Source organism: Passer montanus, unplaced genomic scaffold, assembly GCF_014805655.1.
Source record: "Passer montanus isolate IOZ18808 unplaced genomic scaffold, ASM1480565v1 scaffold2, whole genome shotgun sequence".
NCBI classification, from domain to species: Eukaryota; Metazoa; Chordata; class Aves; order Passeriformes; family Passeridae; genus Passer; species Passer montanus.
This window is the reverse complement of record NW_024366591.1, coordinates 12,317,946-12,334,252: the sequence shown is the minus strand read 5'-3', so window position 1 is coordinate 12,334,252 and position 16,307 is coordinate 12,317,946. Positions and strand designations below refer to the sequence as shown.

General features: G+C 40.0%; 1 protein-coding gene across 1 annotated transcript in view; it reads left to right on the top strand.

Moving 5' to 3' along the window:
* UST (uronyl 2-sulfotransferase) overlaps positions 1 to 16,307 on the top strand; it is a 151,898-nt gene that overhangs the window by 106,296 nt on the left and 29,295 nt on the right. The window contains exon 6 of the mRNA XM_039707647.1: positions 14,242 to 14,339. Coding sequence (XP_039563581.1) covers positions 14,242 to 14,339 — 98 coding nt within the window. The remainder of the gene's footprint in view (positions 1 to 14,241; positions 14,340 to 16,307) is intronic.

Sequence of the window (16,307 nt, the reverse complement as noted above, 5' to 3'; positions counted from 1 at the left end):
GACAGAAAGAGACAGCCCTCCTCTTACTGCCAGCATATTGAGTGTGTTCAGGCTGTGGCATGATAATGTAATTTCAGGCAGTCAGATACTCACTTCACTCTGTAGGTGTCAAAACCTGCAGGAACTGACAACCCATGAAAGTAAAACTGAATTTATTAGCCCATTTTATTCCTTGTCTGTCATCCTCCTTCCTCTTTCCATTTTGTGGTTTATACTTAAGTTTTCTGGCTGTCAGAGCTGCCAGCAAAGTGAAATAAGCAGAGATCCTGATCTCTAGAACTTTCTGGCTAAAGAAAAGCTGAAGCTTTGAGGTGGTGGATGGCAAGGAGAGCACAGGGCGGTAGAATTAGGAGAACTGCCCGCCCATGGTGCGTGGCTGACGTGGTGAGGGATAGACATGTCTTTATACAAGCATCCAAAGCTGTCCTGAGCCTTAGGTGTTTGTTGACAACAAAATATTTTCCGATCGTGTAATTTTTTGGTGGTGGTGTGGACTCTTCTGTTGACTGCAGGATGGCTGGGTCACACTTGTCAATTCTGTATTTTTAAGACTGAAGTAGTTTATGTTGAAACCATATGGAAGCAGAGATGGCATTTTGTGGAAAAAAGGGACATCAATGCCCAGACATACTAAAGACTTAGATTATTCTTGTTTTTCTGAAGTTTTAAAGGTTTATTGTACCCTGCAGAGTAAAATCCTGTGCCTTATCCTGTCCCAGCTCGCAGGGACCCCAGGGCCTGCTGGAGCACTCTGTGCCTGCTCCTTTCTGGTGGCACCAAGGCTCATGTCTGTGGAGTTGGGGGACATGTGGGGTGCCTGAATATCCTGTGGGACACATCTGGCTGCTTGTCCCACTAGGGAGGTGTCAGGTTCTTCCCAGCCAGCCCACCCAGTAGGGAAAGAACCCTTAATATACAGCAGTGGAGATGAAAGACAGAGGTGCAAATTTAGGTTTTGTTTCTGTCTCAATACAGAATGAATAGATCTGAAATGGGGAATAGCCTGCCTAAAAATCTGGTGCTGTCTGTCTGTTCTTGCTTTGTTTGCTTCAGTATGCTCCTGTGATCTCCTGGAGAGATGAGTGTTTGTGTTTCTCCAAAAACAACCAAATGCCATAGGTTTTTGTTGGCAGATGGATTGTAATGCTTTCTCTGGTTGCTTAGCCCTGCCTGGCAAGTGGCTGCTGTGTTTTCCCTCAGGAGTGCTCTTCAGGTGTCAGGTATTCCAGAAATCAGATTTTCCTTCCTGGCATAAACGGTATTGCTACAGTCCTCTCCTCTCCTCTCCTCTCCTCTCCTCTCCTCTCCTCTCCTCTCCTCTCCTCTCCTCTCCTCTCCTCTCCTCTCCTCTCCTCTCCTCTCCTCTCCTCTCCTCTCCTCTCCTCTCCTCTCCTCTCCTCTCCTCTCCTCTCCTCTCCTCTCCTCTCCTCTCCTCTCCTCTATTAATAATAAGTAAAGTTTAAAAGGGTACTGCTGCCAGGAAATAATTTTTATTGTCTTCCTTGTAATTGCATATTATTTAAATAAATAAATGAAAAAAAAATCCCCAAGAAACTGGCATCATCTATTTCAAACGTGGTTTTGGTTTTTGCCTTAAGATGGCTATTTGAAGTTGAATTACCTTTTTCAAAAATGCATGTCCCTGACGAGTTTGCTGATGATATTACATGGCTGTGAGTTACCAGGGATGGTAGGTTCATGACTTGAATGAAATGGTAACTCCATACTTCCAGGAGTAGTAGACCTGCTGTGTCAGTTGAGAAAATACATTCCCTGTGTAACAAGGTAGTGAAATTCTCCTTTGGAGTAAAAGCAGTGTTCATTTTTTCTGGCTATTATTCCAAGCATTCCTTTTTTTTTTTTTCCTTGTTTGCTAGAATTTTCAAAGCTCCTCTATTCCTTGTAAATAAAGCTGCTTTACATAAAATCAAAATCAAACTGTCCAAAAACCCCAACCAAGGGTGTTAAGCTGATTGTTTGTTGTCCTAGACTCTGGAAAATGGATTGCCATTGTTCCAGCAAATCTGGCTACTGCTCAGTGAGTTATTGAAACACAGTCTAGTCAGGTTACCTTGAACACAACTTTTTTCCTATGAACTCTGATCCAAGCAAAGCCAGCCACTATTCATAACTGAGCTTGTCAAGAGTAATTTCCTTTTTCGTGGGGAAAAATCCACTAACTAGTGGCAAATAGGAAACTTTCCATGGTGAAGATGGATTATTAAATGAGATTATTATTTTCTTCAAAATTAATTTTCGGTTCTCTTTGCAAGGAAAAAAGAAAACTAAAGCGTTCTTCAGTGGCTGAAGAGAAAAAAAATTTCTTCAGAATGTAATCCAAAGAGATTGTCTTTGATAAAAAGAAAGGGAGGTGAGGGAAAGCATATTTGACACTTTTTTTCTCTTCCTAACAGATTTATTAACCTTGATGATTTTATACTTGATCTTGTTGCTTGCTGAACCTTTTGAAGCCATAGCATCTAAGATTAAGGCATTGAGAGATTCTGAGTTTCTGTGTAGGGAGGGGAGTATGGTTTTTTCTTTCATAGTCGTAGAAAAGAACTTCAGCAGATGACTGAAGATTAAAAAAGTAAAGAAAAAAATGCAAATAGGAACATTATTTATGCCTCTGAACCTTGTAATTTTAGGAGGTTTTTAATATTGGTCTTGTCAGTGTGGTGATAGTCTTGTCAAGCTGAAAAGTGGAATCAATATGTTCCATTTTGTGTATGCTATTCAGAATGGCAGTGCCATGAATAATGCAAAGTATTACTAATTTTCCAGAAAAGCATTAGAACTGTTCAGCAAGGGGAAGATTTTAACTGGGGAAATTAAATAGGGGCAGCAGAGCAGAAACCATCTCCAGTTGTAGCAGCAGGGAAGTCACATGCAGAAGCAGTATGATTTTCTCTTCTGCCCTGCAGCTCCTTTTCCATTTCAGCCCTGAGAGATGAAGGGAGAGATTCCAAGTCAGTCATCACCAGGCAGAAGACTGATAAGAAGGTAAAATTAGCCCACGACTCAAACTTCTAGCTGTTTTCTCACTATTCAACAGGTTTGTGTTAAAGTGCCAACACAAATGTGGTAGGTCAAGCAGACATAAAAGACATTTAGACCTTGGTACCATGAGGAACTTTTTTCTTAAAGGTCAGTACTGTGGGTTTTGAGATTTACCATCTGACTTAAAAAATGGTCAAACCCAAAGAAATTTATAACATGTAGTGTATGATGAATCATATATTTTCCCTTTTTTAATTCAGATGTCATCTGCAGGTTTCTTTTCCTTTTTTGCTAGACAGTCTATTTGATGTGACTGGATTATTTCAGGGACATATCAGGAGCTGTTGGATACAGCTTCTCTCCCTTTAACTTGAGCAAAAGGGAGTTGTATCACTGGAATTTGTGACACCAGGTAGTCTAAGCTATAACTGTGCAGTATGCTGAAATAAAAGATGCATTAACTAGTGAGTGGTTATTTCCTTAAATGAGAATATTGCTGCATCTGCATATTAGGAGAAGCTTAATAATTTTTAAGAATTATTTCTTTCCTCATGCCTGCAATAATTTTTTTCTCAATTTGTGGAACATATCTTTCCCTCTCCATCTCTTCACTCTCTTTACTTTCTTATTTTGAAGATTTTTATTGCAGAAGGTAAATATTTTCCTCCCCAAATCTTGTCACATGAGGTCGTATTAAAAAAAAAAAAAAGCAAATGGATTGGTCTCTTTTGTTTGTTTTGCCTCTTTTTGGGATGTATGAAAGCAGTGATATCTAATGCTCATTGATAATTAAATTAATTTTCTTTTGTCTCATGGATTTTTTTTCTGCGGTGATATATTTAGTATGCAGAACTCTGACATTTGTTTTAATAAGCTTCTTTTAAACTTATACATTTTTTAAACTATTTTTGAGGACCTTTGCTAAAAACAATGTGTAATGCTAGCTTCAAGATGTTGAGGCATTCTTAGAACTTAATTGTGTTTCTGTTAATATAAGCATTTTTGAGGTTTGGGCTAAAATCTGCTGAGTATAATTTCTTTGTATCCAATCAGGTGTCCAGGTTTTAAAGGAATGGGAACGTTTGACCTGGGAAAAAAAAAATTGAGAAAAATGTCAACTACAGAAATGTGTCATTATTAAAATGGGCTTTTCTATATTGTAGGAAATGTGATATTTTGAAACATTTAAATTCCTTGGTAGCTGTGGAAATGATACTGTGTCATATGTGGAGGTGTGAACTTTCTGCATTAGGCCCTTCTTGAGACATGAGCACCATCCAGCCCAGCAGGGGAAGCCAATACAAACTGGGGGCAGGCTAAAAAGTGCTTCCCCTTGAGTGTTCTCCCAGGTTCTGGCATCCTTCAGCTCACCAACAGACGTTGCTGCCATATATGTGTTTAATAGCCCTTGATAGATCTCTGTTTTATAAAAATATCACTTCTATTTTATTATTGTTGTTGTTATTCTTCTGGTGATTTAGGTATTTCTTTTTAAATCCCATTACATCCTTGTCATCCAGAGTATCCTATTGTAAGGATCTATGATTTTTAATGCTGAATATCTTTCAGCATTATAAAGTCCTTCTGTATCTCCTTGAGGTCAGATTTCTTATCTGCTCCCATTAATAGTACCAGAAAAAATTTGCTACTTCGCTGTTAACCCTTCTTTGTTATTCTCAAGAATTGTCTCAACACAAGTGCTTTGCAACCTTACTCAGTGTCTCATTTCACTAAGAAAACCAGCTATTTTATTCCTGCTTAGCTTCCTGTCTTTAATCATCCTATCCTTTCTTTTTGTTTCCCTTTGTTTTGTACTGGGAACAAAGGATGTTTATCACATCTTCAGTGACTGCATTAAAGACCTGTTGCAAGATAGAGGGGCTTTTTTGCCCCTTTTCTGCTGGTTCTTCCCCTTGCTGATCGCATTCTTCATTACAGTGTTGTCTAATACTGGCTAGGTTCTGGCAATCTGTTTATTTTATCCATTCTTTCTGAAGTGTCTTTGACTGTCACTTCAGTTCAAGACTGTTTTTCCTGATTTATGCTCTTTCTAGAGAGCCCTATTCTGTATGTGAACAACCTGGTGTAGAGGAAGGTATCCCTGCCCATGGCAGGGTGGTTGGAACTAGACATTTGCTCTTTAACTTCCCTCCCAATCCAAACCACTCTATGATTCTGTGATGTCCTGTGGGTTTTCTCATTACATGATTTTTGATTCTGGGTAGTCTGGTCATGTATATTACTGCTCAGCTGTGAGCAGGACTTGCTGTTAATACAGGTCATAGAGTCTTAGTATTACAGTATACTTGGCTGGACATTGATGCTTTTAACATTAAAAGGGTGGTGTATTAGCGAGGTAATTATCCAGTGTTACATGATTATTTCCTCTGCATTTCCTTCAAGCTAAACAAAGATGCTGGGTTCCAGGAGCCAGAGATGTGAAATGATTCCTTAATTTCCTTCATGAGACTACCCTGTTCAGTGAGAACTTACTAGGGCACTGGCAGGGTCTTTTCTGGTTTTACTGAAAAAGCCTAAGTTAAAAGCTGTTCTGTTTTAGGACTTCTGAAAAATTGAAGAGAGTCCAGAAGATGGTCTTAAAAATGAATTGCTGTAGGGAAATATAAATCTTCAGGTGAATAAAAATGTGCTATGAAGCAGATATCTTGCAGCTATTCCTTGAGTTTATCAAGATCAAGACAAAGCAGTTTTCTGAATTACATTAGGGTGGTTTTGTATCAGATACTAGTAGAGGTTTCCTGATAGTAGGAGCAGTAAAGCATTGCTATGAATTAGAGTGGATGTGAACTTTTTTTAAACAGATTGGACAGATGGTAACCTGGTATAGATAAACTTGTTTCTCCTTTAGCAAAGGTTGGGCTAAAATACTTCACAGCACCCTGAGTCTTCTGTAGCAGCATTTCTTGCTGGGACAGGAGCAGCCAAGGCTGCACAGCATTGCCAGGTGTGGTGAGACCACCCTACCAGGAGCACCCTCACCCATCAGTGGCATCTCTGTCCACTTTTGGTCTACTGACTTCAGCCTCACAGTCGGCTGCAGGCTGAGGCTGTTGCCTGTCAGAAATTAACTTTGTGCTCTAGAAGTATATTTTGTGAGCATAAATTGCTGGATGTATCTATTGACTTGTGACACTGTCCTGCACAACATTCTTGTCTCCAAACTGGAGAGATGTGGATTTGATGGATGGATGGATTAGTTGGAATTGCTGGATGGTCACACTCAAAGGGTTGCTGTCGGTGGGTCAGTGTCCACGTGGAGATCAGTGGCAAGTGGCATTCCTTAGGGTCAGTATTGGAACTGGCACTGTTTGACATCTCTGTTGGTGACACTGACAGTGGGATCGAGCACACCCTCAGCAAGTTTTCTGATGACACTGAGCTGTGAGGTGTGGCTGACACGCTGGAGGGAAGGGATGCTGTTCAGAGACAGCTGGACAAGCTTGAGAAGTGGGCCCTTGTGAACTTCATGAAGTTCAACAAGGCCAAGTACAAGGTCCTGCACCCGAGTCAAGACAACCCCCTGTATCAGTACAGTCTGGGGGTTGAACAGATGGAGAGCAGCCCTGGGGAGCAGGATTTGGGGTGCTGGTAGATCAGAGGCTAGCCACGAGCCAGAAATGTGAACCTGCAGCCCAGAAAGCCAATTGTAACCTATGCTGCAACAAAAGCAGCGTGGCCAGCAGGTCAAGGGAAGTGAGACTCCAGGTGGAGTCATAAAAGATTTCCTCTTTTATGACTCCACCTGGTATGCTGAGTCCAGCTCTGAGGCCCTCTACAGAAGAAGGACATGGATCTGTTGAAACAAGTCCAGAGGATTTGAAGATGATCAGTGGGCTGGAGTAACTCCATTATGAAAACAGGCTGAGAGCACTGGGGTTGTTCAGCCTGGGGAAGGGGGAGACCTTAGAGCAGCATTCCAGTAGCTGAAGGGGGTCTGCAAGAAAGCTGGAGAGGAACTTTTTAAAAACAAAATGTAGTGACAGGACAAGGAGCAATGGCTTTAAACTGAAAGATGGCAGGTGTAGAGATTGGTGAGAAATTCTTTACTGTGATGGTTGTTGGAACAAGTTGCCATAGAGGTTGTGGATGCCCCATCCCTGGAAGTGTTCGGGAGACCAGGCTGGGTAGGGCGTCGATACACTGGACCTAGTGGAAGGTGTCCCTGCCTTGCCAGGGGGTTTGGAACTAGGTGATCTTAAGGTCCTTACCAGCCCAAACCATTCTATGACTTGCTGCTTTTCTCATAGGCATCAATTTGCTACAGTCCATGTGCCCTCCATTAGGGAGGGCTGAAAAGTTCTTGAGGTGGTGGGTATTTCCTGCTTGGCATTTGCAGAATTAAATATATGCCATCCCTAATTGGTTTTATTAAAGCTTGTTATCCAAGCAGACAATTTTTCCAGGTTCTTTTATGAAGAAGTGTTAGTAAACAGAATTAGCAGATGTACTGTCTCCCTCCTGTTAGTTGCCAGTGGGATTCATTCTTGATTACAGTATAATGATCTTCATTTTTGGTCTTCCCTGGATCTGTGCCCTCTGTAACAGGATGGTTGTTTAATGCTTACACACTGCTTCCAGCTGGCAGCCACTCGTCCTTTTTTGGCAATTTCTTTCTATTTTTCTAAAATATATTTCCCGTACTAAGATGGTTTGAAGTGAACAATACAATGGAAAAGAAAGATATGATAAGGTGCCTGCTTACAACTATGAAGCAATTCCATTCTTAACAATAAAACTTATCTTTGACAAATTACTACCATGATTTCTGATAACAGAATAGAGAGAAATAGATCCACCTATGTATTTTCCTGATGTTGTACATCATTTTAAGTTAGAAAATAGTGATGTACAAATGTGTTTCATATTTGTGGCATCTTAGTAGTAGCATTGTGGGCATAGTTCATCACTTTTGCTATATCAATGCCAGCAAAAATTTGTATATGAATGAATAATTTGTCTGCACTTAATGAAAATGTAGATGGTTAGGAGAAGATGCTGTTTTGTTAGCTGCCGCTTCACTTGTTAAGATGCCAGAAAAAAGAGCTTAATACATTGTTGGCTGAAAAGTCAGGCAAATTAGCCCAGGCAGAAGAGCCCAGGCAAACTAGCCCAGCCAAAAAAAAAGTGGGAATTAAACTTGGCAGCCTATTTACTTATGTGGTGGTGGGGGAAGGAAAGTAAAAACATGCATTTTGCCAGAAGAAATTGGAAAGTCAATTCAAAGAAACCCCAGAATTATCCTCTACAAAAATGTATTGAGTTTGCACGGCAGGCATTTGGTAGCAGTGGTGGGGGATTGGGAGGCAGAGGGGCTATGGGGGTGGCTGCTTTGAGAAGCTGCCAGAAGCTTCCCCCCTGTCCAGTGGAGCCAATGCCAGCCAGCTCCATGATGGGTCCACTGCTGGCCAAGGGTAAGCCCTTCAGTGATGGTGGTAGCGCCTCTGGAATAATCTGTTTAAGAAGGGAAAGAAGTTACTGCACAGAAGTTGCAGCTGGAGAAGAGAGGAGTGACAGTATATGAGAGGAACAGCTCTGCAGACACCAAGTTCGATGCAGAAGGATGGGGAGGAGGTGTTACAGCAGCAGAGCTGAGATTCCCCTGCAGCCCATGGTGCAGACCATAGTTAGATAGATTCCCCTGCAGCCTGTGGAGGTCCACAGTGAAGCAGAGATCCACCTGCAGTCCATGGCAGACCCCGGACTATAGAGGGTGGATGCCCAAGGGACGCTGTAAAAGAAATCAATGTAGTGACTCAAGTCATCCACTGTGACCTGTGTTGCCCTGTGCAGCTGGAGTGCTGTGGTGGCATTAACGTGAGCAAGCCCCATATTTTCAGTCTGCTGGTTGAAGACCAGAAGGCAGTGGAGGAGGAACAGAAAAGGGTTTCTGCTGCTTTTGAGCTGGCTGAGCCTCACGGAAGTCAAGGAGCAATCACAGCTGGTGCTGGTGGGGGTATTTGGGGACAGAAATCTGCATCTAGGGTTAGCTGGATCTCCTCTGCCATCTTGTGGAGCTTCCCCCCAAGATGCCCACTTGCTGCACACTCTGCAGCCTGCTACTGGTGTCCCAATAAACTTGTCCAGCTTGCTGTCATCTCCAGAGGACAATCAACCCACAATGTTTGGCACGGTCCACCCTTGGAGGGCCTCAGTGCCACATCAGTACAGGATGGAAAGCATTTGGCTTTGTCTATGTTGGCAATGCTGATTTGGGAAGCAATGCCCAGCACCTGCCCACCCTACAGCAATCTGCTGCCAGTGTTGTTGGCATAGATGCACAAACAGATAACAAATATATTTGAAAGAAAAAAGTCATTTTGCTGCTGTGTGGCTCTAGTTATCCAAATACTTGATTGAGATTGAATAGAAACATTAAATATCGCCTGGTAAAGCAAAACTCTAACTATGGTTAAAAATGTGTTGCATTGTATCTTATGTTTCATTAAAATGTGTAAATAACTTGTGCTCCTAAATAAGATTTAGTAAGTTATGTTATCTTTATACTTGGAAACCTTCGTGCCAACTATACCTTGACTTTTCAGTGTCTTTCTGCAGCCTTCCAAATTAGGAAGTTGTGCTTTTCCTTCTTTCATGTCATATTTGTACTCACAAGCTCATTTCTGGGATCTCATGTTTACATTTTCTTTCCAATCACTCTAAGGCCTCCCAGAGCTCCCCAGCTGGGGCCAGAGAAGGTGCAAAATTATGTTGGGATTTTCTTAGCGTGGTTGTGTTTAGTTCATATGGTGTGGCATTGTCCTCAGTATGTAATGGTCAGTTTGACCTCTTTACAAACACCAACTATGCGAGAAAACACTTTACAAGCTGTGAGAGGATTCTTGGTGGCTCTCAGGAGAGTGGAAGAATTTTCCTTGGCTGGCAGCAGTGAGGAGTAGACTGCACTGCTGACTGTAGTGCTGTAAGAACAGCCTTGTTGAAAGCAGGAGAGGTCACTGTAGACTGGGCTCAGTCACTGGTTTTCCACATCTTTTTATTTCATTTCCTTTTATGAAAACTTGAAATTTAGGTTGCTGCTGACACACTTGCACATCTTCACCCCTTGGACTGAAGGAGCATGCACTGTTCCTGGGCTGTGAGCAGGGTCTCCTGGTTTCACAGAAGTTGTGGTATCTCACAGGGGCAGGGTGTAGAAATAGGAAGTGTATTTTTTTGTTTTGATTACAAAAGAAGGGATGTTTTTGTGTTTTTCCATAGATGAAGAGATGGAAATGGAATGGAAATTATTTGCAAGGCATGTATGAGAGATATGATTCCTTATTTTAAATTGTCAGGGCTACTAATAATTGCAATTAATCCAAGGCAGAATGTGGTGTTTCTGTATTTTTTGGTTGAGACACTGATAATCAAAAAATAGGGAATGCCTTGAAACCCAAGATGATTTTTTTGGGGGGGTGTTTCTACTACTGAATAAAAACCAAGTTATTTCTGTCAGTACTCTTAGGATTTTGTATTAGGAGAGAAAAAAAAGTTCTCAAATCTTGTCACATCTTTTTGTATATGGTACAGTATTAGTCATAAGACATTAACTTCAGTAAATTGCTTATTATTCTACAAAAGAACAAAGTTTGCTCTTTTTGTGATGGAATTAAAATTCCCAAAGGAATTGTGTAGCCCTTTGCTCTCTACAACTACCTGAAAGGAGTTTTAGTGAGAAGGAAATGAAAGGATGATTGGAAGTGTCCTTAAGTTGCATCAGGGAGGTTCAGATTAGATATTAGGGGGAAAAAAAAAAAAACTTAACTGAAAGAGGTGTTAGACACTGGAATAGGTTGCCATGGGAAATTATAGAGTCACCATCTTTGTGGGTGTGGCACTTGGGGATATGGTTTAGGAATGATTATGGTGGTGCTAACCACCATAACCATGTGGGTTAACAGTTGAACTAGATGATCTTGAAGGTCTCTCCCAAACCTTGATGATTCAGTTGATGAACCATTGATGATTCAATGATTCTATGAAATGTTTTTAATCAGGTGTTGACTTCCTCTTACAGCACATATGAGCTCACTGTGGCAAATGAAACACTTTATTACAATCTCAAAAAAATTTATTAATAATGAAGCTTTGATATATTTCTGATAGAGCAGTAGTCTGACTCATTGACAGATTAAAGGATTAAGACATGTTGTGATTTTCATTTCAAAGACAAATTTTAAAGAAGAAGGAAGCAGAAATTACTGGTTTAACTTTTCAGACAAAATTGTTACATGAGTAGAAAAATATAGTACTATTTAAAAGAAAGACACTTTCTGTTTTTACTTGGAGCTGCAGGGCTGATTCCCAGGCCTGCCACTGCTCCATTGAAGACACAAGACCCGTGGGATGTGAGTGATATGAATTGTAGCCAGGAGCTGAGGAATGAAGTAAAATACTGCTTTCCTTATTGTGAAAGGTTGTGATCAAAGTAGCTCTGTGTGTTTCCTTCTGTGACTGTGTTAAAATAATTTTTTACTGACTGTGTTAAAATATTTTTTACAAGGCTCCTCCCGTCATTTAAATGAGCAAAGCTGTCATCTGTCACCTCGCAAATTTTTGTCTTGCATAGAAACATTTCTGCCCTGAAAGATTTGTGTTCTGCTGAGAAAGCATGTTCTTAGTGGGAGATGTGGCTTAATTAATTTTGCTTAGGATAGCAGAGTGACACTGCCTAGAATAATGTCATTTCACCTTGACTTTCCATGCTGGGAAAAAAAACCCCAGAAATTCCTGAGTGCCACTGGCACCAAAAAGCATCTCCTGTAGGTGTGTTTAAGTTTTGTAATGATTTGCACACCTCAGGTTGACCTTTCTTTTACCCACTTTTTGGTTGAAAACTGAGTTCACATCTCATGGAGTGAGCAGGGGCTGCAGATGCACGAGGACACTCCAGCAGCTGGAATACAGATCGTAGCAGTGGTGGTAAACAAAGCCTGGGAAGGAGCAGTGCTTCTACTGCAGAGTAAGCCTGGTGCTTCTGATGTTAGGAGGGTGAAGTGCATGTCCTTGTGTGGCAAAAGATTGTAGGTTTGTATGAAAGCTCACCTGGCCTTTTTATCTTAAACTTTGAGTTATCAACAAGGAGTGGGGAAGATTAGATTAGAGCCAGCCTAATTGTTTCAGTAATCCTACATCAGTTTACCCTAAAAAGGACACTAAAAATCTTTTTTTGAGTTAGTATCAGCTGTTTACTTGCTAAATCTGCAGGATTTTCCGCATGAATTTACACTGTTTTTATAGTACAGATGTTTCTCTGGCCATGTGAATCAAATACTCTTTTCACAATTACAAGAAGATCCTGGTTACACTTTTGTGTTGGGTATTGATACTCATCTCAGGGAATCTTTTCTGACTCATCATATTCATTATTCTTGCAAAGAAACGGTAAATGTCTTTGTTGGGAGATAATGTCTATTTGTCTTTGTATGAGAGAGAAAAGAGAAAATGTTCTTAGGTGGGTGTTGCTCCAGATTTTTAAGTCTTATATAGGTGTTCTACCCTCCTTCCATCTAATCTGTCTATCAAGTGCAAGTCAACTTGGACATAATTTAAAGTACTCTCAGGGCAATATTTTAGATTTTTTTAAAATCCAATAGATTTATTAATTTTCTGCAGGTCTTTAGGTTCTTATGAAAGCCAAAAATACGTACCACTGAAAACATCTCTGGTGGTGTCTATAGTCAAAGCACAATAAGCCTTTAAAGAAGTGCAATCTATAATTCATGTTAAAAAGCCCTGTTGGGATGACAGGAGAGACACATTGCCTGTGCCAGCTCTACATCCACAGTAAGATTTGTTAGTAATCATAGCATGGAGCATGGGGGGCTGGTTAGCTTCAGCTCAGAGCCTTTAATGTCAAAATTCAGGTCTTGGCCATAAATCTTCTGGTCTGTATTTAAGGCAAGCCCTGAATATACTGTGGGGAACAGGGGAAATGGATTGTTTGTATCCCAGCTGGCAATTTTTATGTTGTTTTCTTTAATGGTTCCTCACCGTGTGATTTACTTCCTAGCCCAGGGTCATCTGGTGTGCTTGTATAGTTGGATTCACATGACTGTGAGACAGAGTAGGAATCAGAAATGTACTTTAAAAGGCTTACAGACCGAAATGGGGATCCAGTGAAATGAGGTGAGAGGACTGAAGTTCTGGGGAGAGCAGGGGATGCTCTCTGTGTCTTCCATGCTGCCAAGCACATCTGTCTTGTGGAATGTTCTCAGTCACATTTTATTTACTTGATAAAATATGGATTTGTTTAGTTATTGGTTTGACATTGATGCATATAGCACCTATAGCATTGTGAAAACACATCTGAATAACAATGGAGATTGATTCTGCACAGGTGCGATCCTTCCATCCTTGCTTTAGCTGTTTTACCCATGTTTTTGCCCTGTATGTCTCTGCAGAGGGTGTGTCTGCTTGCAGAGTAAGGCTCTATTAGATTAGATGAGGATAATGGAATTCAGTCCCACATGTTTATTATTGTGCTGAAGTAAGGCTATAAATGGAATGCAGTTCCTCAGGGTTCAGTAGCTATGCCTGGTCTTTGAAAAATGATAAATAGTTTCTAATTAGATGAATGATATTTCATGAAAATGATAAATAGTTTCTAATAACTTGTTTTCTCAGTAGGCTTTGCACACTTCAGTTCTGAAAATCAGAGAAGTTTACAGAATTGTAACAAAAAATGATGTATGTTATAATATTGAGTGAGATGTACAAATCACATCTTATATTTGTTCATTCCAGTCACTGAATGCAGCAGAATTAAAAAAAAAAAGGGGGGGGCGGTGATGGAGAGGGGATTCAACAAGTAATAATTGTTGTCTCAATTATATTTATTCTGGCTACTTCAGGTTTTCTCCAGGGTGTATTTAGAAGAAAGAAGAGCCTGGAAATAATCTTCTGAGTATTTTAAATGTTACTCAGTATGAAAGTTGATGAATGTGTCCCACTTTGACTTGTACAGTAATCTCAGTATAATAATTGTGGGGCTTGCAGCAAGGAAAAAAATTGCTTTGTGCATTTTAGGACAAAATAACTTTTTGTTTCCCCTGCTGATATTTAGAAGTAGATAAATGGACCGATAGATGACTTTTAAGATATTTGTTATAGCCTTGGCACAGTTCTTTGACTCTAAGATGAAAAAAAAAGTATGAGATAAAGCAAACAGTTGCTAATAGAGAAAGGATAATACAGTATTTTTTTTTCTTTCATCCCCCACAGGACATTAATGTGTGTATCCTTGAAAACTACCCTGAATGTTCTAATCCCAGGTTATTTTACATCATACCATATTTCTGTGGACAGCATCCAAGATGCAGGTAAATATATGCAAGGTATTCCAAATTGTTCAGCAATAGCTATTGCCAACATTTTGTCAGAAATGAGTAATAAAGAGGTGACATTATTTGAAGTACAAGAGAAAAATGAAAGTACAAGGAATGTAGCACTGCATGTGGTAACTGCATGCATATATTTTGAAGTAAGAAGGCATTGCAAATGTAACACTATTCTTTTTTCTTGATTTATAACATGAATAATTCATCATATATTAATCTATTTATGTGGATTTTTTTTCTGGGTTACTCATTTTATCTGCACTGTAATTTTGTAATACATATTTCTGATTTGCTCAGATGCTTCTCTCAGGTCTATATGAAGAATACAGATTTCTGTGTCCATGTGAGAAACTGTATTCATGCTTAAAACCATGTAAAATGTAGCCCTCTACTGCTTTAATTGAGCTACCTCATTTTTAGCATCTGTGTGTGCCTTTCTAATATTGCTGTATTACTGATACCATAATAAATTTTTATGTAATAATATAGGAATAATTTTAAATACTTTCTGGTTTTAAACACTTCAGTATTGTTGGTAAAAAGTTTTTTTTATTAGGTGTGTTCAACTTCAAGGTATTCTGTTTCTGTATTATGGAGGCTTCTCCATAATGAAACAACTGCACATTTTCCAGAATTTCTTTCAAAAGCCATACTTCTTGTAGCAGTAATAACAAGTGAAAATGTGTTACTTCTGTCTTAATTTCTAAGTACATGTGTTGTAGAATCCTGCCTTTTTTTTTTTTTTTTTGCTTAACTGAAGTTATGTATAAGAAACAAAACAGGTTAATGACTTCATTTTCATTGCACTTTTTTAACATGTTTTGGCCTTATTTGCAAATGCTTATAGTTGCACATTTAACTTGCATGGGTGAGTAATCCCATTAACAACAGTCACATTCCTGAATACTTTCACAAAATATCTCTGTGAGGTTCCCAAGCAGCATATTGATGTATGGTTTTGTACCTTCTTGTAGATTTGGCTGCTGCCATACCCTTGCACTTACTTCAGCTACTTCTTAGTCCCATAAAGAGATACAAACAGGAGGCTTATAGTGTTTGTCATAGATTTTGCTCTTCCAGAAAACAGATCAGTGCCCAGAAGGTGGTAGAGCATGAAAAACCTGTTACAAGTCTGCTCTAGTAGAGTGGAAAGTAGTGAGCTTTTCCACATGGCACAGAAAGAGCTTCAGACAAATGTTAAATTCACTATTGCATAGGATCCACAATAACCTAATGAAGTCGTGGAAGAGGTGTGATGTACAGCCACTCCCAGGCACTGTGGGCAGCTGATTCCTTTAGCCTGGGATGCTGGCATTATATCTGGTGTCAGTATGAATGATGGCTGGGGCTCCCAGAACATAACTAATATGAGTTATTATAAGGGATTTAAGATCCATATGGTTGACTAACTACATTGTGCTTTTGGGAAACAGAAGCATAAAGAGGTAGTGAAGACCTGCCAGCTTCTCCTGCTTGGAGAAAGGACAGAAGAATGCTAAACTGTTCTTCAAAACCAGTATCAGTCACAGCAAAAAAATGCAAATCCTGTAGCAAAGCTGCAAGGCAACCAGAGATAATGACAGGGGAAATGGAAGCTCCTGGAGACTTTGGCAAAAGTTAAAATGAAGGACAAGGTGGAACATGGTAGTGTCCTTGGCAGGAATCGCCAAGTAACAGCAGGCAGTGCTTGGTCCCAGCAGCTCTCCTGATGTAGTTCAGGGACACCACCACCCCTCAGCACCTTCCAACACCACGGGCAGTCATCCCTCCCATCAGACGGGTTGTGCTTCCAAATTGAAATACCAAAGTTCACTAGTTTGAGCTTATAAACAACTTGGCAAAAGATCTCTTCAGAATGGAGTACTTTCACACAGTGATTAGCCTCCTTTTAATGTGATGCTGTTTTTACATGCCAATCCAATTTTAGACATTGAGTGGAAAAGCTCAGTA